The sequence below is a fragment of the Dendrobates tinctorius genome, unplaced genomic scaffold (genome assembly GCF_039654945.1).
Source record: "Dendrobates tinctorius isolate UK_male_01 unplaced genomic scaffold, ASM3965494v1 ptg000011l, whole genome shotgun sequence".
Lineage (NCBI taxonomy): Eukaryota > Metazoa > Chordata > Amphibia > Anura > Dendrobatidae > Dendrobates > Dendrobates tinctorius.
The window spans coordinates 115,439,325-115,462,263 of record NW_027361679.1 but is presented as its reverse complement, the minus strand read 5'-3'; the positions used below and the strand labels follow the sequence as shown (position 1 = coordinate 115,462,263).

Here is a 22,939-nt window from a genome sequence, read left to right as displayed (position 1 = left end):
TGACCAGAACATAATGCCCAGCTTATGCTTCTGGAGACACGCACCTGTAAGTTAGGCATGTGCTCACCACTGCAGAAATACCAAACATGTGGGCACTAAATGTGACTTAGACACATTGGGGCTCAGAGGGGAGGGGGACATTCAAATTTGGGAGCGGAGAATTTACTAAATTTTCTTTTGGTGGGTGAGGAGCCATTTTGCTTTCCCTGAGCCTTTGTGCTACCAGTAATGTGGAAGCCCCCTATATTTCCGTTAACAGATGACGGACCTGAGTGAGGGCTTGCTGTTTTTGTGGATTGAGTTGGAAGCTTTTATTGGGAACATTTTACACAACGTTTGGGATTACATTTATCCGGCGCTCTATGCTGAGCTCTTAATGAGCTCTTAAATCGGGGTTTCCATCTAAATCTCCTAGTGAGGTGACGGATGAAACCCCCCCCCCCCATTCACTATAATGAGGCAGCAGAGATTTACTGTGTACTCCGCTTGGCCTTTGTTCAGCGTTGGTCTTTTCCAGAAGTGCACAAAACTCTGGCGGAGGGCACTTTAATGCAGTCATAAAAAGACGGACACTACCGGATCACTGGTCCTATGGTGTCCACAGTGCCTCCATCTGCCTCATTATAGGGAATCTTTGCTGCGGGTTCTGTCTGAATCGCGTATTTCAGAGATTTACACGGAAATCCCAATGTAAGCGCTCAGCAGAGACGCAGGATAAATGTGCACCAAGCCTTACTGCGATGTTTGGAAGGCAGAATGAAAAAATGAACAGTAGGTTGATATATTTTTTTTTTTTTTTATGCCATTCCTCGTGATCTCTGAAATGCATGATTCAGAAGGAACCACAGCAGAAGATTCCATATAAGGAGGAAGATGGAGGCACTGTGGAACGCCATCTGACCTGTCGTCCGGCGGTGTCAGTCTTTTTAGGATTGCATGAAAGTGCCGTTGGCCAGTTTTGTGCATTTCTGACACCGCTGAACAGTGGCCAGATGGAGTGCAGAGTAACTGCTGCATCATTAGAGTGAATCCTTCAGGAGTTTCATTTGAATCACGTCACTCAAGAGATTTAGATGGAAACCTCAAAGTGCGTTCTCAACGTTGAGCACTGGATAAATGTGATCCCAAACATTATGTAATATGTTCCCAATAAAAGATTCAAATCAATCCACAAAATAAAGTCCCCACTCAGGTCTGTCTCCTATTAGCGGAGATATAGGGGGTTTTCACGTTACTGGTGGCACAAAGGTTCTGGAAAATGGTGCCTCACCCTCCAAAAGCAATTTGGCAAATTCTGCCCCCCTCCTTTCTGAACCTCAGTGTGGCTAAACCACATATAGCGTCCACATGATTGGCATTTCTGAAGCGATGAGAATCCGTCTAACTTACGGGTGCATGTCTCCAGAAGCATGAGCTAGGCATAGCGCACTGGTCACTATATAAGGTACTGGTCACTACAATGGCAGTTTGCAATTTTCACTCTTCCAGAAACAAGCTACAAAGAATGTTGCAAACACCCTCAAAATCATCACTACACCCAAAGTAGAATTTCCAAAATGGGGTAACTTGAGGGGGTAATTCTGCTCTTCTAGCAATTAGGGGCTCTATATATGGAGTATGTGTTCAGGCACCGGAAGGTTCTGCAGGAATGAGGGGATGTCGTGAATAAATTGTATCGTACTCCCAGGGAGATTAATAAAATGATACACCAAAACGGCTGAAATAATTTAAGACCTGTTGGGTTGATTAGTTTTTCTCCTGAAATGATGCATCTGGAGCATTTGTTCTTAGAAACGCAGTACTGTTCCTCCTTTATTCTTCCTGTAACAGTTACAGGAAGAATAAAAGAGGAACACCCCCAACCATTTCCTCAATCAGTTGGGGGTGTTCCGGTAACCCCTGACTCTGCGCTGAATGTCCAGCATCAGGTGATGTAGGGACATGCCATATTGGCAAGGAATATAATGGCTCCCATGGCTGACCTGTCTATCTAATTACAGACCAGCGTCCTGAGCACTAAGGGAAGCATGTCAGAGATGGCTGTCAATCACACAGCAGAAAGCCTAAGCCAGAGCTGAGATATCAATAAATGGTCCTGCGATATGACTGCTGGTTCCCATTGAAGCTGGTCTTGAGCTTAGAAGTACTAGTATAGCAGCATAGCTTCAAATGTTGATCAGCACAATGCTTCTCCAGTTTAAAGCTGTCGCGGCAGACAAATATTCACAGCCTAAAGGTCTTTAGTCTGCCGTTATGTACAATAATGTTCCTTCCCTTTTTCAGAAAGTAGCTGCAGGAGTAGTGTTAATCCATAATCCTAATAAAATGTGTTTGAATTTAATTTGTTTTGGTTTTTTTATCTTTCAGATATGCGTTTAATGCAAGGAGATGAAATTTGTTTGAGATATAAAGGTGACCTTGCACCTTTATGGAAAGGAATTGGACATGTGATCAAGGTGCCGGACAGTATCCTTTCAGAGCATTAATAACTGATTTCTAAACCTATTAATATCCTAAAACAAAAAAACTCTAAAAAGAAAGAGACCTGCTAAAAAATAAAAAGCAAGTTTAGTAATTTGGTCCCAAGGTGGCATATGATTGATGCCTAAGTTTGAGCTGTAAAACTGCAAAGTTTCATTGCAACACTTCCTGTTCTGATTTGTGAGTTACCTTGGAGACCCTGCATAAATCAAATATGGCATACAGTATGCATAGGGCGATAAATTGTAGCTTTCTGACTAGGAAACACCTTAATAGAAGAGGCACATCCCATTTAGACAGTACAAAATGTTTCCGGAAAATTAAAATTTCCCTGACAGTGAAAAGTGGAGGGGTCAATATCACTCATTTTAATGCGCTAATGAAGAATTGGGAGGAAATAGATTTATTGTTAGTGTTTCTATACTGCGTCTGTATGATGTATATACCTTGACAGAACACGCATTATGTATTCTTTCTGCAGCACACACACATACATCGCTGCCACATATCGAGTACACACATTCAGCTCTGCTACATCATTAAAACGCACACCGCTCAACATCCTGTAAGCGTTCTTTCCTGGCTTGCACCAATCGAAATAATTAGTGTAAGGCCTCTTTCACACTTCAGTTTTTTACAATCAGTCACAATCCGCCAGGTTCTGAAAAAAACGGATCCTCAATTTTCTTTTGAGGATCCGTTTTTTTCCCCCATTGACTTGCATTAATGGCGGATTGTGACGGATTGCCGTCCGTTGCATCCGTTTTTTTTGAGGATTCGCCAAAAGTTGCTGTCCGTCACCATCCTCAAAGATTTCAAAACGGAGCTTGCAACGTTTTTTTCTCTGGCGGATCCTCCAGACACTGATTTTCTGGGTGCCGGTCAAAAAAAACCCCTTCCTTCCTTCCTTCCTTCCTTCCTTCCTTCCTTCCTTCCTTCCTTCCAAAAACTGAAGTGTGAAAGAGGCCTAAGGCTGGAGGAGAGAAAGCGGTAGTGATCTGGAAGGACAAGGTGTCAGCAGTCTCCTTTATCACAGGAAGCTGCCTTGAGATATTAGACATGCACACTTCTTAACAAGATTTTTATTTTTCTCCTTGCTAGAAAGTGAGAGGCCACGTACAAGTTTACACTGTTTGTCAGGCAAAAAATAAGCAGTCATACAGTTCCACTGCTGAAAAATTTTAAAGCTTAACAGTTCTCAGAATGACTCCATAAAAAGACTTTAAGGATGTGTGCCCACGTTGCGTTTTTTAAAGCGTTTTTTGCCGCTGCGGAAACGTTTAAAAAACGGTAACTAAATGCAATCCTATGGGGTTCTGCAGTTCCTGTGCCAATGCTGCGGATTTTTCCGCTGCAGAATCACATAGCAGAAAAATCTGCAGCATGTCCATTAATTTTGCGGAATCCCCGCAATAGGATTGCATTGAAATGCTCACTTTACGCATGTGGTTATACTCACCATGCTTAAAGTGAGCTCTTCACGTGTGGATGGTACCCAGGGCCTGGAGGAGAGGAGACTCTCCTCCAGGCCCTGGGTACCATATTCCTGTAAAAAATAGAATTAAAATAAAAATAGAGATATGCTTACCCTCTCTCTGCCCCTGGAACCCTCCCGCCTCTCAGCAGCGCTGCCAGCAACTTCCGTTCCCAGGGATGCATTGCGCAAATGACCTCTGACGTAGCGGTTGCGTGACCGCTACGTCATCAGAGGTCATTGTCGCAAGGCATCCCTGGGAACAGAACTTGCTAGCAGCGCCGCTGAGGACCAAGAGAACTCCAGGGGCTGACAGAGGGTAAGTATATCTCTATTTTTTATTTCAATTCTATTGTTTACAGGAATATGGTGTCCAGGGCATGGAGGAGAGTCACAAAGAAAGAGGATGAGTATCTTCCCCAACCACCCCCCTGTTTTAGGGCCTTAGTGTATTGGGGCCCTTTCAGTGTTAGGGTGACTGCTTCCCCTTATCCCCTATGGACCGGGGCACTGGGCTAACCTTTTTGGGGTGTTTTTAGGGCCTCCGCACCGCTCCCCCCTTGCTCCGCCGGTCACCAGGATTAATCTAGGCCGCGGCTTACATTCGGGCATAGCTTCCGAATTTGCTCCGCCCCCTGTCGGGCACTGGGCTTCCTTTTTTTTTTTTTTTTTTGCGTTTTAGGGCCTCCGCCCCGCTCTTCACAGTGGCTCTTTTTTGCAGCCCTCTATTTTGCACACTGATCCCCCGCATCCTCCTTGCGGAGCCATTTTCCAGTGTGTGGATCAGGACCTGCTCTTCCCTAGCTTCGCTCAGCAGCCTCTACAGCCTGGAAGCAGACTACAGGACAACTGCTCTTACTGTGAGTAGTTCTGCTCTGCTGACTGATACTCTCCTCTACATCTTTCTGTCCCCTAACCTTCTGGCATCAGTTAGTGGGTCTGCTCATCATGCCTAGTTCTAAGGGAGAGAGTCCTCCTACTTCCTTCTGTTCTTCTTCCTCTGCTCTGGTCAGTCACTGTGTGCTGTTCATGTAAGCGCAAGATTCCTTCAGTTTAGTCCTCTCCTCTGTCAGGAATGCAGCAATCCCTCTGTGCCCTGGGTCTCCTTGTACCCGAGATGAGAGCGAGGCCCCTATTCCAGGGTGGGCTTCCTCTGTCGCATTCTGTGGCAGACCTCACCAGTGTGTCGCAGACCCTGGTGTCTGTACTAGATAGGTTTCCTCTTCTGACGTCCGTAGTGGCTAGCGGGTCACAGGAATCACCGTCGGGGCCTTCCAACACTGGCTGCAAGAGATCCAGACGGGAGTGCCTCTCTAGGTCCTCTTCCCGCTCCATCTCGCACCCCTTTCCTTCTCAGCGGTCTGCCTCTTCCCGATGCTCCTCTCCCGAGTCAGGCGAGGCCTTCTCGGACGCACCATCAGAGGATGATTCAGACCTGGATTCAGACCAAACCTCTAACTTGAGAGATATGGTTCAGAGCCTCATTGTTGCGGTCAACCAGACCTTTAGCATCAAGGACACCTCTACGGAACCCGCAGATCAGGCGGTTTCATTCAGACGGTTTAAACCAGGGTTCCCCAACTCCAGTCCTCAAGGCCCACCAACAGATCATGTTTTCAGGATTTCTTTAGTATTACTCAGGTGATAATTGCTTCACCTGTGCAATACAAAGGAAATCCTGAAAACATGATCTGTTGGTGGGCCTTGAGGACTGGCATTGGAGAACCCTGGTCTAAACCACCTTCCAAGGTCTTAGCTCCTCATACAGAATTCGAGGATTTACTTGCCAGGGAAAGGGAGAACCCGATCAGACGCTTTCAAAGAGGGAAGCCCTTCGGCATCCTATACCCCTTTTCTCCCGAGCTTACCGCCAACTGGACAGCTTCTCCGACCGTGAACCTGCCAGTTTCCAGACTGTCCACCAACACGGTCCTCCCGCTTACTATTGGAGCATTCCTCAAGGATTCTAATGGCAGGATTATAGAATCCTTTGCAAAGTCAGCCTTCGAAGCGACTTCGGGTATTTGCACACGTAGTGTAATCTGCTGCGTTTCCGCAGCGGTTTTGGCTCTGCGGAAACGCAGCAGATTCTGCTGCGTTGTACAGTACCTTTATTTTCAATGGAAAAAAAAACCGCTGTGCACATTCTGCAGATTTTTCCGCGGTTTACAATCCGCAGCATGTCAATTGTTTGGTGCAGAAACGCTGCAGTTTTACACCTCATCCATTATGAGGTGTAAAACCGCAGATAAACCGCAGGACTTTTGTCTTGCGGATTTACCTGCGGTTTTCTCTCCAAAATCCGCACACCCAAAAAATTACGTGTGCACATACCCTTCTTCTACATTATGTCCGGCTTTTGCTTCCACTTGGGTTTCGAAGTCCGTAGCCAAATGGGCCAAACAACTTTATCAAGGCATTCTTGCTGGAGCTCAGCCGGAGCAGCTGGCGGATCTTGCGACCAAATTTCTCATGCAGGGTAGTGCTTGGTGTCTGCCTCCCTGGATGCCGCTTCTTGCGCAGCCCAGGCGTCCAGAAATATTGTAGCTATCTGGCTGACTATTTGGCTTAAGGCTTGGCAGGTGAACTTGTCGCCAATAGTCCCTTACTAGCCTGCCTTTCCAGGGATCACGTCTTTTCGGGTCCATAAAAAAAAAAAAGACTCCACCGGGGGCACAAGTTCCCTTCTCACCAAGTCCAAACCTCACCGACCTCCGAAGCCGCAGTTTCGTTCTTTTCGTCCCTTTCGCTGTTTTTTCCCACCAGTAGAGGCCGCAGGCCAGGATAGGAAGGTGGTTTCATTTAAACCCACCCCTTCCTGGCATTCCCGCAACGTCCAAGATAGTTCCGCCAGGCCTAGACCTGGCAGATCTTCCTCAGCATGACTCAAGACCCCAGCATATCTCCCAAGCTGGGCTGTCATCTCCTTTTCTTCAGAGACGTTTGACTTTCCTCAGTGGAAGATGCATGGTTCAGGGAGGTTGTATCCTTAGGATACAAAATAGAATTCCATTCACGGCCCCGAGATCGATTCTTCGAATCCCGTCCCCCAAGAGATCCTTCTCTGGTCTCGGGTTTCTTTGCATCCATCGCCTCCCTTCTCAGTTTGTTAGTAGTCGTTCCCATCCTGGGCCGAGAATATTTCACAGGTTTCTACTGAAACCTGTTTGTGGTGCCGCAGAAAGATGTCGCAGTTCAGCATATCCTGGATCTCAAGTTGCTGGACAAAAGGGTCCGTCTGTGACATTTCAGGATGGAGTCTGTTATGAATGGGTCACCGAGGAGGAGAGCAGGTCCAGGCTAAGCCACAGAAAACCAGAGACGTTGGTACCTAAGCGAATGCAGACCCCTGATCCTATCCACACAACTAGCAGTAGCTGTGGAGTGTACCTACGATGATCCTAGACGCCTCGGCACAGCCGGAGAGCTAACTAAGCCTAAAGCAAGAAAGGGGAAATCTAAACTGCCCCAGAGCAGCCCCCAAACATATATTGTCGGTGAGACAAGATAAAAACACAAACACAGGCAGGAAAATAGACTGAGCAAATGATGGGGCCCACACTGACTAGACAGGAAAGGAAAGACTGTCTGCAATCACACAAAAAAACCCCTGCAAAAAGTCCAACACGTCTGATGCAAAAAACACTGAAGTCACACGACTTCGCCCCCCCCCCCCCCACTATATCTGCACTCTAGTATATTCTGAAAGCAGTGCAAAAAGAGATAAATCTGACAGGGGATAAAGCAAACTGGCACAAGCAGTAACATATGGGCGGTGATTCAGCACAGCCCCAGCCGGAGCTGGCTGACCCACAACAAGAAGAGACAAAACCAGATCAAATGCAAACAGAATAGCAAATAAACCACTTAGCTGAACATGCAAGGACAGAGCTGGAGAAACCAGACCTCAGGAGGAACAGGAAGCAAATCACCAGCAGGGATAGAGGGAGTCAGCTGTCTTAAATCCCAATCTGAAACCCCAGATCTCCAATCGTCATCATCATTATCAGGTGGCAAGCCCCTGTCAATCAGTTCAGCTCCATTACCTCCAGTAACCAGCAGAGGGAGCCCAGAAAGAGAACTCGCAACCCCTCTGTCGATCTGACCAGCTCCACTACCTTCAGTAATAACCAGAGGGACGCCAGAAAGCGAATTCACAACAGGAGTCCCTTCGTTCAGTAATATCTTCCATGGAGGCGCAGGAATTCCTGTCTTCCATAGACATTCAAAACGCCTATCTTCATGTCCCTTTTTTCCCAGGGCATCAGATTCCTGTGTTTTGCAGTGTAACAGGACCATTTCCAGTTTGTCAGGTTTTCACAAAAATCATGGCAGCGTTGATGGCCATTTTGAGGATCAGAGGTCTAGTGCTTATCCCGTACCTCGACGACATCCTCATCAAGGCTCAGTCCTTTTCTCAGGCCCAGGAAAGCCTGGCCATCGTTCTCAACACCCTGTTCTGTTTCGGGTGGCTTGTCAACAGGAAGAAGTCCTGCCTTGTTCCTAAGAAGCGCCTTGTTTTTCTAGGCATGCTGTTCAACACCCGTCAGACAAGGGTTTTTACTCCCCGAAGAGAAGAGAGCAATCCTCCAGCGGAGAGTTCGCTCTCTACAGGTCCCTCGGCTTCCCTCCTGCTCAGCCATGAAGGTCCTAGGGGAGGATGGTGGCAGCGTCGGAAGCTATCCCTTTTGCCCAATTTCATTCAAGACCACTTCAGCAGGCCATCCTTTTGCATTGGGACAGGTCTGTTCTCTCACTGGATCGTCCGCTTTGGCTTTTCCCAAGTCAAGCAGTCTCAATTGGTGGCTGACATTCCCCCTTATCTTCCAGGGCCGATCCTTCCTTCCCATCCATTGGCAGGTGGTGACGACTGACACCAGCCTTCTCGGCTGGGGTGTGGTATTTCGCCATCTGACTGTCCAGGGACGTTGGTCGGCACAGGAGTCTTCTCTGCCAATCAACGTCCTTGAGATGAGGGCCATCCTTATGTCCCTCCTTCACTGGGAAAGGCTTCTCAGGTCTGCCAATCAAGGTTCAGACAGACAATGCCACGGCGGTGGCATAGGTCTACCACCAGGGAGGGGCTTGGAGTTTCTTGGCGATGGCCGAGGTATCCAAGATTCTTCTTTGGGCAGAGGCGATTGGCCATTCCTTGGTCGCAGTTCGTGCTTCCCTATCTGTTCCCTCCCCTTTCTAGTCTTCCCAGGCTGTTGAAGATCATCAAGGCGGAGGGGGTGCCATTGATACTGATCGCACTGGATTGGCCCAGAAGGTCTTTGTTCGCAGAGATCGTCAATCTTCTCGCGGATGCTCCCTGGAGACTCCCAGACGGATCGGATCTGATCTGCCACCAGAATTCTTGGTCGCTCAATTTAGCAGCGAGGCTGTTGAAACCGTGGTACTGAGATTGTCCGGTTTTTCAGATAGGGTATTTCACACCATGATTCAGGCTAGAAAGCCGTCATCTTTCAGGGTCTATTATCGAACCTGGAAGGCCTATTTCAGGTGGTTTGAGTCCAATCACATTCCGCCTATGTTCTTTTTCTCTCCCTTCTATTTTGGCGTTTCTCCAGGCGGGACTGGACACTGTTATTTAACATAGCATGGCCACATATACCAAGACTAGAAGAAGAGAACCATATATATATATAAAAAACTAATTTTATTAATTACTTTTAAAAATTGTCAGTAAAAAACCACATCAATATTGACACTACAATAGTACAATAGTCCTTTTTCTCTCCCTTCTATTTTGGCGTTTCTCCAGGCGGGACTGGACACTGGTCTTGCGCTTAGTTCTCTAAAGGGCCAGGTGTCGGCGCTTTCTATTCATTTCCAGAGGAGTTTATCCTCCCGCTCTCAGGTCAAAACCTTTCTTCAAGGGATGGCGCATGCGGCTCCTTCGTACCGGACTCCCGTGGATCCCTGGGACCTCAGTCTAGTCCTGGAGTCCCTGAGGGGTTCTCCCTTTGAACCTCTCCGAGAGGTTTCCCTGTCCTTTTTGTCCTGGAAGGTGGCTTTTCTTGTAGCCATCGCCTCCATCAGATGGTGCGCGAAGAGGCCTGCCAGCATCGAAGGCGGCAATTGCTGGCTGGATCAGAAGTGCAATTTTGGAGTCAAGAACAGAGTGTCTCCCCCTGGGATTAATGCTCACTCGACCTGGGCTGTGGACGTCTCCTGGGAGGAACAGCATAGGGCTTCCGCCCTACAGCTTTGTAAAGCGGCAACCTGGTCTTCCATCCACACGTTTGCCAAATTTTATAGGATCCATACCTACGCTTCGGCGGATGCCAGCCTAGGCAGAAGGATCTTGAAGGTGCCAGTGGTCAGTTCTCCAGCCTGAATGGAGTTTTGCTGTTCCCTCCCTAGAAACTGCTTTGGGACATCCCATGGTTCCTGTGTCCCCCAATGAAGCGATAGAGAAAACAGGATTTTTGGTGGTTTACCGTAAAATCTGTTTCTCGAAGCATTCATTTGGGGACACATCACGCTCCCATGTTTATCAGCTCCTTTTTTTCTGTTTCTATTGTTAGTTTGAATTGTCTATTTTGTTTTTTCTTTCTCTCTCGTTGCTTCTCCTACTGCTTTCTCACTAACTGATTATCCTAATGCCGGTCGGTGGGGTTTATACTGCAGAGGAGGAGCTAATTTTTTTGTGCATAGTGTCAGCCTCCTAGTGGCAGCAGCATACACCCATGGTTTCTGTGTCCCCCCAATGAAGGCTCCGAAAAACAGATTTTACGGTAAGCAACCAAAAATTCTGTTTTCAATGCATTGTGGTAAATTGAATATCAATCGAAACTACCACTTGTCCCAAAAAAACACAAACACAAAAGTTATAGCTCTTGGAAGGAAAAGGCAAATGCAGAGGGACAAAGTCGCCCTATTGGGGCTATTAGGGTTAAACATCACATTTCAGAGCATTTCTACTAATGGGAGTTGAAGTAAGTAAGGTTTCCAGGGCTACTTAACAAGTGAATGAATGGGAACTTTGTCTTTAGCTTTTCAGTATGCTTTTTTTTTTTCCCTCTCATACACTGTATTGTGGATATGATTTCCACAATGGAATTTGCCTAATATGCTCCTGCCGAAAAAAAATAGCACACGCATTGAGCTTAGTTACAGGCCCGTTCAGAAATGAAAGGCAATAGAGTAGCTACTACATAATTAAATCTAATAATGTGGTAAAGTCCCCACTGTGGGTATTGCACCTCTTAATAAAGCTGTTGTAAGACTTAACATAACTTTAGATTATGGTGATGAAATTGCCATAGAGCTGAGAAGCAGTGTTGGTGCTCCAGTGGAAGTGACTCACAATTTCCAAGTGGATTTTGTTTGGAAATCGACTTCATTTGACAGGTATGTAACCAGCATTTACACTTTGTCAGTTTGTAAGTAGTTATTATTGCTGGGTTGAAGAAGAATTGAAAAGGCATCAAAGCTTATCTTGCTTGTATTCCGGAATCTTCATCTGAAGTCTTTCTGCTCGTAGGGAATTTCTTTTTTTTTTTTTTTTTTTTTTTCATCCCCAAAAGCCAAGTAACTGCTGAGCTGTGACATCACTGAAGTCCATGGAGGACCTTTCATATTAAGTGTCCTTATCACAGGTCCTCCAGTAACTTGAGCTTTTTTTTTTTTCTTCTTTCTCTCTGCTTTAACCCCTTCCCAACCAATGACGCCACATAGGCGTCATGAAAAGTTGTGGCGTCATGAATTAATTGCCCTCCTGCGGGTCGCGTGACCGGGGTCACTGAAAGGTCACCCGACCCGCGCACACAGCGGGCTTTGTACTTCATCACAGGGGGTGTAGCTTTGCCCCCACGTGGCTACAATCGCTCTGATTGGCTGTTTCACTTTTAACAGCCAATCGGAGCGATAGTAGTATTTCATCAATGAAAATTGATGAAATATCACCATCCAGCCATAGCCGATGGTGCAGTAGCATTGGGCATGGCTGGAGACACCGATCCGAACCCACCACCACCACCGGCGATCGCCCCCCGCCACTGAATGACAGCGGCGATCTGCCGCCGCTGTCATCATCTGCTCACTCTGCTCCCCACCAGCTTCCGATCACCTCCCCTCCCATCCCCTGGTACCTTCCAAGAGCCGCCTTCGCTTCCGGTGTCCTGCGGTCCCGCATCATGGGCGCCACCATCTTGGAAAATGGCAGGCGCATGCGCAGTGCGCCCGCTGGAATCTGCTGCTGCAGATTCCATTCATTCATTTTGATCACTGTGATTAAACTCTCAAAGCGATCAAAATAAAAAAAGTAAATAACCCCCCCCTTCTCTATCACCCCCCATAGGTAGGCACAAATAATAAAATAAAGAAAATATTTGTATTTTTCCATTAGGGGTGGGATTAGGGTTAGGGGTGGGATTAGGGTTGGGGGTGGGGTTATGGGTAGGGGTGGAATTAGAGTTAAGATTAGAGTTAGAGGTTTGTTGGGATTAGGGTTAGGCTTGTGGTTAGGGTTATGATTAGGGTTGGAATTAGGGTTATGGTTAGGGTTGGGATTAGGGTTAGGGATGTGTTGGGTTTAGGGGTTTGTTGGGGTTAGTGTTGGAGTTAGACTTGAGGGGTTTCCACAGTTTAGGCACATCAGGGGGTCTCCAAACGCGACATGCTGCCACCATTGATTCCAGCCAATTTTGCGTTCAACAAGTCAAACAGTGCTCCCTCCCTTCCAAGCCCCGACGTGTGCCCAAACAGTGGTTTATCCCAACATATGGGGTATCAGCGTACTCAGGAAAAATTGCACAACAACTTTGGGTGTCTAATTTCTCCTTTTACCCTTGGGAAAATAAAAAATTGGGGGCTAAAATTATTTTTTTGGAAAAAATTAATTTCATTATTTTCACGTCTCTGCGTTATAAACTTCTGTGAAGCACTTGGGGGTTCAAAGTGCTCACCAGACATCTAGATAAGTTCCTTGGAAGGTCTAGTATCCAAAATGGGGTCACTTGTGGGGGGTTTTCACAGTTTAGGCACACAGGGGCTCTCCAAACACTACATGGTGTCCGCTAACGATTGGAGCTAATTTTCATTTCAAAAAGTCAAATGGCGCTCCTTCCCTTCTGAGCCCTGCCGTGCGCCCAAACAGTGGTTCACCCCCCTCACATATAGGGTACCAGCGTACTCAGGACAAACTGGACAACAACTTTTGTGGTCCAGTTTCTCCTGTTGGCAATGTGAAAATAAAAAATAGCATGCTAAAAAATCATTTTTGAGGAAAAAAATTTTTTATTTTCACTGCTCTGCGTTATAAACTTTTGTGAAGCACTTGAGGGGTTCAAAGTGCTCACTACATATCTAGCGAAGTTCCTTAAGGGGTCTAGTTTTCAAAATGGGGTCACTTGTGGGGGGTTTTCACTGTTTAGGCACACAGGGGCTCTCCAAACGCGACATGGTGTCCGCTAACAATTGGAGCTAATTTTCCATTCAAAATTCAAATGGTGCTCCTTCCCTTCCGGACCCCTGCCGTGCGCCCGAACAGTGGTTTATGACCACATATGAGGTATCGGTGTACTCAGGAGAAATTGCCCAACAAATTTTAGGATCCATTTTATCCTGTTGCCCTTGTAAAAATGAAAAAACTGAGGCTAAAAAAACTTTTTCACAAAAAATTTTTTATTTATTTTTTTTTTTAATGGATCAATTTGTGAAGAACCTGGGGGTTCAAAGTGATCACTATGCATCTAGATAAGTTCCTTGGGGAGGTCTAGTTTCCAAAATGGGGTCTCTTTTGGGGGAGCTCCAATGTTTAGGCACACGGGGCTCTACAAACACGACATGGCAACAGCTAAATATTCCAGCATATTTTCCATTCAAAAAGTCAAATGGCGCTCCTTCCCTTCTGAGCCCTGTCGGGCGCCCAAACAGTGGATTATGACCACATATGAGGTATCGGTGTACTCAGGAGAAATTGCCCAACAAATTTTAGGATCCATTTTATCCTGTTGCCCATGTGAAAATGAAAAAATTGATGCTAAAAAGAAAATTTTTGTTGGAAAAATTAAAATGTCCATTTTTTCCTTCCACGTTTCTTTAGTTCCTGTGAAGCACCTGAAGGGTTAATAATCTTCATGAATGTAGTTTTGAGTATCTTGAGGGGTGCAGTTTTTAGAATGGTGTCACTTTAGGGTATTTTCTGCCATATAGACCCCTCAAAGTGAAATTTTCAAAATTTTCGCCTAAGTTCTGATTTTTTTTTCACAAATAAACGCAAAAATTATCGACCTAAATTTACCACTAACATGAAGCCCAATATGTCTTGAAAAAACAATCTCAGAATTGCTAGGATGCGTTGAAGCGTTCCAGAGTTATTACCTCATAAAGGGACACTGGTCAGAATTGCAAAAAATGGCATGGTCATTAAAGGCAAAATAGGCTTGGACATGAAGGGTTAAAATGGGCGTTACCAGTGTGAGACATATAAACCAGGAGATCAGAAAGCGGCCATTACACATCACACTTGTAAGGATCCGTTGTCATTTAAACAAGCTCTGGAGGCACATTCTCATAGAGATCTGTGTCCAGCTCATAGATCTTATAAGCTAATGTACATCTAAGGAAAAACATTTATTTCTCTAGAAATCCAAGAAGTATCATTTCTCCTTGCGGAGAATGACATGCTAAGCATGTCGAGGTGAGGAGACTTAAAGCTGCAATGCTCCTCTGGGAAATATGCTAATTATGCAAATTGTCTCTTCAGAGAGGAAGAGGACTAGAACTCTAGTGCCACCTATTGGAGGTAGCAATCCTAAAAGTCAATGTTGACCCTTTAACGAGCCTAGTTACATGACTTAGGATAAAAGCCAAGTCAGAATCTCCATTTGCAGACAGTGTTTCGGGATACTGCCCCTCATCAGTGCCAAGTGGGAGATCTGGTTTGGCTGTGAGAGAGGCGTTTGACCGATATCCAAGAAGTATCATTTCTCCTTGCGGAGAAATGATAGGAGAAATGATACTTCTTGGATATCGGTCAAACGCCTCTCACATCCATACCAGATCTCCCACTTTGCACTGATGAGGGGCAGTACCCCGAAACAGTGTCTGCAAATGGAGATTCTGACTTGGCTTTTATCCCAAGTCATGTAACTAGGCTCGTTAAAGGGTCAACATTGACTTTTAGGATTTATACCTCCAATAGGTGGCACTAGAGTTCTAGTCCTCTTCCTCTCTGAAGAGACAATTTGCATAATTTCTCTAGAAAGAGACACAAAATCGCAGATATCAAGGTACCATTTCATTCAGCTTCATATGACCTGCATGCCTATATAGACTGCTTAGGAGGGTTGGTCCTGTTGGCAAATTCCCTTTAAGTATCTCCTTCAGATATTCATGTAAAATGAAAGCTGTGTTTTCTCCTTGATGTATGTTAATGTTTTGTTTTATTTTTTTTATTTACTTTATGTAGAATGCAAAGCGCATTGAAAACCTTTGCTGTAGATGAAACTTCAGTTTCTGGTTACATTTATCACAAGCTTTTGGGTCATGAAGTGGAAGATGTAATTATAAAATGCCAGCTTCCCAAGAGGTTCACAGCACAAGGATTACCGGATCTCAATCATTCCCAGGTAAAATTACTTAGTACACCAGTTAATCTCAGGATATCTTAAGAATATCAATTTTGTTTTTTCTCTGGTTCAGTGGCAAAGCAAAATTTTAAAAAATGCAGATAACCCCCTCTCCCCAGTGTCTTGCTTAATGAATTTGCTGCAATCACAGTAATATAGTTGGGTTACATCTGTCTTCCTCTATCATTATGGGGGGGTTTCAAAGATCATTGTCACTGTAAAGAGTGGGGGTTCCATCAGTGTTTTGGAGTATGTGTATGAGAGCATTTGTGTGTGATAAATGTCAATTATGTTGCAAGAATTCATAATATGCACATGTATCCTTGACTGCATGCCTCAATGTACGTTGAAAAAATAAGAAACTTTGCAAATGACTTGCGTTCTCTAGCTAAAGGGAATCACGAGTGGGTTAAAAAGCAGAAGTGGGTGACGTGTTTCTATTCTATCTTTCCTTTGATTGTTCCACTCCTGATTTCGACTTACAAATACTGAAGGTGAAATGCTGACCAAATACTGAAGGTGTGAACGTGGCTTTAAACTTGGGCAGCTATATAGAGAGAGATATCTGTTTTATCCTTACATATTCCTCGGATATTGTAGCCACATTCTTTTAATAGTGTCAGCTCAGAGAAAAAAAATAAAGGTCTATACAGACAGGGATTCACAAATATTCATTTTGATGCTATCTGCTTTAATTTCCATGGAGTTTTGGCCACTAGTGCCTCTTGAGTGTACAGTAGTTGCATTCTAGGAGAGTAGTTAATGCCTTGTATACCAGCCACCTCTCTTCAGCCCATTGATTTCTAAAACATGAGCTAGCTGCTCACTATTATATATCCTGCCTTTCAGCTCCTGACAGGTCTCTTATCAGTTCTACAAAATCACAGCTGTGTCCTTTATTTATTATTTATTTATATAGCGCCATTAATTCCATCAGGACTGTGGAGTCGGAGTTAGTTTTGGTCGGAGTCGGTAGAAATGTACCGACTCCGACTCCAGCTTTAAAAAAAATGTATTAATGTTTCATAATTGAACTTTCATATGAATTTTATAAATGTTACTCAAATATATATGTTCTATCAAACTATGAACAACAGTGATAAGCAGTTCTGCTGGAGATAGACATTTCTTACTTCTTGTGTGTCACTGTTCTCCACTGCCCTTATCTAATCTTATACTTGGTTAACCTCATGCTTCCCCAACCCCCCTACTTACAATGTATGAAACTGAAAGTGAAAATGTGTTGCAAATTCTTAGTAGTAAAGCTCCTCCTCTAGACTAGATCATACTAGGTGTGCGTCTTCCAAGCATCTCACAGCTGCCTGCTACTCAGAAGAGGAAGACTGTAAGAAGTATTATCCTTTCAACAAACTTTGCATCAGTTAACTGTGAGTACATGAGGAATAATAACAGTATTACTGACCACTATATCAGTTGTACGACCTGGCAATAATTTTGTACAATTGTTTTTAGGAAAAACAATTTGTCATTTGGATTGTGAATGCAGAATTAAAAACCTGAGAATGTCAAAGAAGCATCACATTAAATCAGCTGTATTTGAACATTTCACCATCACTCAAGATAGAAAACATTATGTCTGTCAGTGTATGACAAATGATCCAGACGAAAACAAATGCTGTGAAGCCAAGATGAGTGCATATTCAGGCAAAGATAAAAATGCTCCTACCAGAGCTTCTAATCTAAAGAGACATTTGCAGCGCTTTCATCCAGAAGTACTGAAAGCAGTGGATGAGAAAGACTGCATCCAAACCAATGAACCAGTGCCCAGCTCTTCCAGCCAAACAAAGGAGCAGAGAACTTTGCAGCCATCAGTTGCAAGATATTTTGTCAGTGACAAAGTTACTGTGACAATGACAGTAGATACATTTAAAAAACAGATCATAGAGCTGCTTGTAAAGGATAGTGTGCCTATTTCATTATTTTCACGACCAGCTTTTATGTGTCTGAATGGGGAAATGGCCCGCAAGCTTGGTGTTTCTCTGGAGAGAGAGAGTATTAGAAAATTAGTAATCGAAGAAGCTTTTAAACAAAAGGAAGAACTTAAAAAAAACTTTCAAGGGACGCTTTCTGTTTCTTAAAATGGATGCCTGCACACGTCACAGAGTGAACTATTTTGCCATCAATGTCCGATTTGTTTGTGACAAAAATGAAATAGTTACCAAGACATTGGCAGTAAAAGACACCAAAGCTCATCACACCAGTGAGTTTCTCCAGGTCTTGGTGGAAAAGGTTCTGCAAGACTATGAACTTAAAAAAGAGCAAGTTCTTTCTGTCGTAACTGACAATGCTTCAAATATAAGTACTATTAAGCTAATGAATGAGAGTAATGATGGTGACCAGCAGCTAGAAGAACATTCTGGGTCCACAGACACAGAAATGTTTGAAATAGAGGAACACAGTATTGTAACTGAGGAGCAAACTGAAGTTCCTTCAGATGAACAGCAACATGATAGTTTAGATGATCTTGTTGAAACTGTGTCAATGTTCTTTCATTCATCACATGCGCTGTTGTGCATACGCTACAGCTGGCTATAAGAGACAGTCTGCAAGAAGGACATGCTGCTGCACTGATTGGCAAGGTGAGAAAATTGGCTACTGTTGCCAGAACCCCTAAAGTTGACTCAATTTTGAAGAGACATGCTGGAAAAGGGGAAATTATTGATCAAGCCACACGATGGGGCAGTACTTAATGATTCAGCGCTTGGTTGAACTGAAAACCTTTCTTGTAGACATGGCTAACCCTCAACTGACGCTAAATGAAAGTCAGTGGAATCAGGTGACTGAGCTGGAAAAATTGCTAGAGCACCCATTTACAGTGACTAAAAAATTACAAGCAGAGGACTTAACTCCAGGTATTTTCTTAAAGGAGTGGAAGAACCTGATGTTTCGCCTGTCCCAAAGAGGAGGGTTAATTGCAAGTGGCATTGCTACATCAATGAAACAGAGAGAGGAGCTACTATTACAAAATAACATTCTTTTGGCAGCTGTTTATGTAGACCCAATGCATCGGATTCTTCTAGATGATCAACAGCTAAGTAAAGGAAAAGAAGCTCTGTTTGAAATAGCAGTAAGGATGAAAGGGTTGCAGAACAGTCAGGAGGAACAAGAAGAATTTGGTCGTCCTGCCACATCTTCACCCTCATCATCAACTGATGAATTTAATTTCGAAAAATATTTGGATCACAAGGACCGTGCAAAGCGTTCCCGCATAGAAGAAGAGTCATCCCCATCAAGGAACACAGCCAGTACATTTCAGCAGAATTTTTCATGTGCACTAAAAGAAATTGAGAAATTTGACCGTTCATCAAAAATAACAGTGCAACAAGCGATTCCTCTGTATCCTGACATTGTCAGAGATGTTGCCCGAGTGGTTACTGCTTTGCCACCAACACAAGTTAGTGTAGAGAGGTTGTTCTCTGCTCTCAAAATAATTAGATCAGATTTGAGGGCATCCATGAAGGAGGATCTGACAGAGGCAATACTTTTTCTGAGGACAAATTTATAGATTTCTTCTTAACTGCATAAAAGTGTTTATTGCATATTTACTTACAGTTTAGAAAAGTTTATAAAAGTTATTTGCTATATTCTAATTGTATTCTAATAAATGTAGTTTTTGCTCTAAGTGGTCTGATTACTTATATGATGGTGAGAAACTGAATAAGCACGATGTTTAATATTTTACAACAGTAAGTTTGTTGTTATGAATTGGCCATTTATGAAGGAGTCGGAGTCTGAGCCTGATAAAATCCAGGAGTCGCAGTCGCAACTGTGGCTTACCGACTCCACAGCCCTGAATTCCATGGTGCGGTACATGAGAAGGGAGTTACATACAAAGTTATAGATATCGTTAACAGACAGACTGATACAGAGGGGAGAGGACCCTGTCTTTGCGGACTAAAGTTGGAGTCACACATAGCGTCTTACCAGCGATCCCGACAACGATATCAACGTGTCAGGATCACTGGTAAGTCGCTATGTGATCGCTGGTGAGCTGTCACACAGACAGCTTCACCAGCGATTAGCACAGCGATGCCGAGCACGCGGCATCGCTGTGTTCGTTAGCGCTGATGCCATCCCTGTAAAAAAAATAGAATTAAAATAAAAAATATTGTTATTCTCACCTTGACCGCGAGAATGTCACGGTCTCGCAGTCATTCGTGCAATGGATCGCCGGGAGCGTGGAGAGAGGCGGGATGGCTGCGCTGGACTTCGGAAGGTGAGAATAACAATATTTTTTATTTTTTGTATTTTTTACAGCTGATAGCTGGTCTCCCGCCTGTCGCACGCAGCGATGCGTGAGGGCCAGTGGGAGACCAGCGACGAAAAAAAAGTCCAGACGTTTCTTGCAGCAATACCGGCAGGGGGGCTTGTCGCTGATCGCTGTCACACACAGCGATCTCGCTGGTGAGATCGCTGTTGTGTCACAAAAGTTGTGACTCAGCAGCGATCTCGCTAGCGAGATTTCTGTGTGTGACTCCAGCTTTACATTCTTTTATCAGCAGCTTCTACAGAAGTTTTTTTCCAGATCATGGCTTTCACTTTCCTGAGATGTGTGCTTGTTCAAAGACCCTGTTAACGCTACACGTAAATACTAGTAGCCTTTCCCCAGACAGGGGCTATAATAGAATCTGCATACGCTCAGACAGATTTCTTGTCCTTAAGGACATCGACTGCAAATATATATGTATAGACTGCCCACATCGAAGTGTTGTACAGAGGGGATGGATAGCATGATGTGGGCAGTGCTCATTGGCCTCTGTGAGCCCAGATTCTTGCTGAATTTGCTGTACAACAATGAACAGTGTGATTTATTTTTAATTCAAAGAAAAAAAAAAATGTGGGAGCTGATTGCAGTAGCAATTAGTATGCACATAGGCTGATGAGCACTGCCCTCTACCACCTCCTCCATGCCCCTGGAAGAATCGGCAAAATTGCCTTAGGGATGGGAGACACGGCAACCTCAGACTCACAACCCATGTACAATTCACTGCCCTAAGCATTACTTTAATGTGGTATAAGCGTGTATGCTATAATACTTTGCCAGTGGAAATGTTTACAGTAGCAATTGCGGTTTACATATGCACTTAGGCACTTTAGCATTGGTATTCGTCACTTTAGCATCAGTATTTGGTTACATTCGTTGCTTGCACATGACTGCATGCTTATATAGCAGAATACATACCGTAACTTGTTGAATAACTTGTATTGATGGCTGAACATTATAACAAGCTATAATAAAGGGCCACACAGCTTAAAGCAATTACATGTAACCTCATAAGGTATGTCAGTTGGTGGTTGTGCCTATTAGTCTGACATGAGGCATCTTTTTAATTTTTTTCTTTTTTAATTGATATTAAAAATTTTGCTATTGTTGCACACTTCATGTTCCCTGGTTCCTTGGGGTCTGGTTAATGCAGTATAACCAATTAAATCTAAAGTTCCATTATCTTGGCCCACCTTTATAAAAGCCTCAGGCTATATGCACATGGTGCATTTTTGCGGTGGTTCTCCCACACGGAAATAAGCTAAAAACGCTACGGAAACCTTATTCAAGCTAATTCAATGACAATCCTGAAATGTTGTGCATATGATCAGTAAATTTTCTTTGAGTATTTGCAATGCGTTTTTTTTTTTTTTTGCAGCATGTCTAATTTTCGTGCGGATTTGTAGCGTTTTCTACACATTGACTTCAATTATGTCAGTCAAATCCGCAGAAAAAACGCAGGTATAAAAATGTTTGCGGATTTGCTGAGTTTGTTTGCGGTTTTACTGTCTTCCTATGGTGTTTCCCACGCTGTCATCTGTGTGACGCTGATAACAGTGATGGCAGGAGCCGCTGAAGGGAGATGTCTCTTCAGCCGCCTGTGCTCACACTTAAAAAAAAATAAATAAATAAATAAATAAAACACATGTAAAATAATTACATATATATTCAAATAAAAATTAAAAAGTACATTATACTCGCCTAACACCAAATCCACGACACATTTGTCTCCTAGAAAAAATTTAAAATAAAAAACATACTCTCCTTAACGCCAAATCCCCGATGCCCATTTCTCCTAGAAATAATCAAAAATAATAAACCACCATATACTCACCTGTCTGCCGTAGTCCACATAATCCCGAGTGTCCCATGGCGATCTCACGTGTAGAACAGTCACATCGTGAGATGTGACTGCTCTACCTGGCCACTGGCGATACCCTGCGGGAGGGATTACTTCCTGTCAGTGTATCACTGAGCTGCGGTGAGAGGTCACTCCAGTTCATCAGCTGATCAGCTCCGTTGCTCTCACTTACAGCACCACCACTATGTGAGAACTTTCTCACACAGCAGTGGTGCTGTAAGGGAGATCACTGGAGCTGATGAACTCCTGTGAAAACTCTAGCAACAGCTCAGTCATACACTGACAGGAGGTAATCGCTCCCACAGTGTATAACTGGCTGTCTTTGAGAGCAGTCACATTTAGTGATTGCTCTCAAAGTAAACAGGATCATCTTGGGATATTATGGATTATCTCTGCGCACAGGGGAGGAATATTGTGGTTTATTTTTGTTGCAGGAGACGTTGGCTTCAGTGGATTGGGCGTTGGGCCAGTATGGTTTAATTTAGATTCAATAAAGGAGTCAGTGTCATTATTTTAAATAAAGGACTTTATTCAGGGTGTGTGTGTGTTTTTATAATATCACTATGGGGTTAGTAATTGGGGCGTTAGACTCCTCTCCATTACTAGAATCCAAAAACCAGAAGTGTGAAATCAAGATGAAAATAAGATACATTTTATTATCTACATAGTATAAAACAGAATATTAAAATTACAAATGCATAAGGGGACTGAGACTGGACAGAATGAGCTCCAAGCGGTCAACATCAGAGTAAAAATGAATATGAAATCACATATGGTTAAATAAGTGTGGGGCAATGCAGCAACATCACATATGAATTCCAAAAATTGAAACAATATTGTGAAATAGTAAAGTGGCAAATGTAGAATAAGATCTAAACTGAAACTGATAGGTCATGTAAAAAATGAAAAACATGCAAGTGCCTAGGATACCACCAAGTGGCTACATAACCATCAGTAGAACATCAATAATTGACAACCAGTAAAGTATAAAGTGCAGTAGTGCAAAGATGGATAGAATCATAAGCTTATGATTCATATAATCAAGTGCCCAGTGTGCTACCAAATAGCTGCATGACAATTAAGCTGAACATCATCATAGCTGACCGTCACTAGATAGGCATAATTACCGTGGTGTAGACCAGGCAGGGAGAGGGCCCCGACGCACGTTTCGCTTGTTGCTTCTTCCAGGGGGCACTTTATACTTTACTGATTGTCATTTATTATTGAAGTTCTACTGATGGTTATGTAGCCACTTG

At 43.9% G+C, this 22,939-nt stretch overlaps 1 protein-coding gene across 1 annotated transcript in view; it reads left to right on the top strand.

The window, feature by feature from the left end:
* UPF1 (UPF1 RNA helicase and ATPase) overlaps positions 1-22,939 on the top strand; it is a 135,306-nt gene that overhangs the window by 39,391 nt on the left and 72,976 nt on the right. The window contains exons 8-10 of the mRNA XM_073546521.1: positions 2,368-2,466; positions 11,206-11,314; positions 15,378-15,537. Of these exons, the coding sequence (XP_073402622.1) occupies positions 2,368-2,466; positions 11,206-11,314; positions 15,378-15,537 (368 nt within the window). The remainder of the gene's footprint in view (positions 1-2,367; positions 2,467-11,205; positions 11,315-15,377; positions 15,538-22,939) is intronic.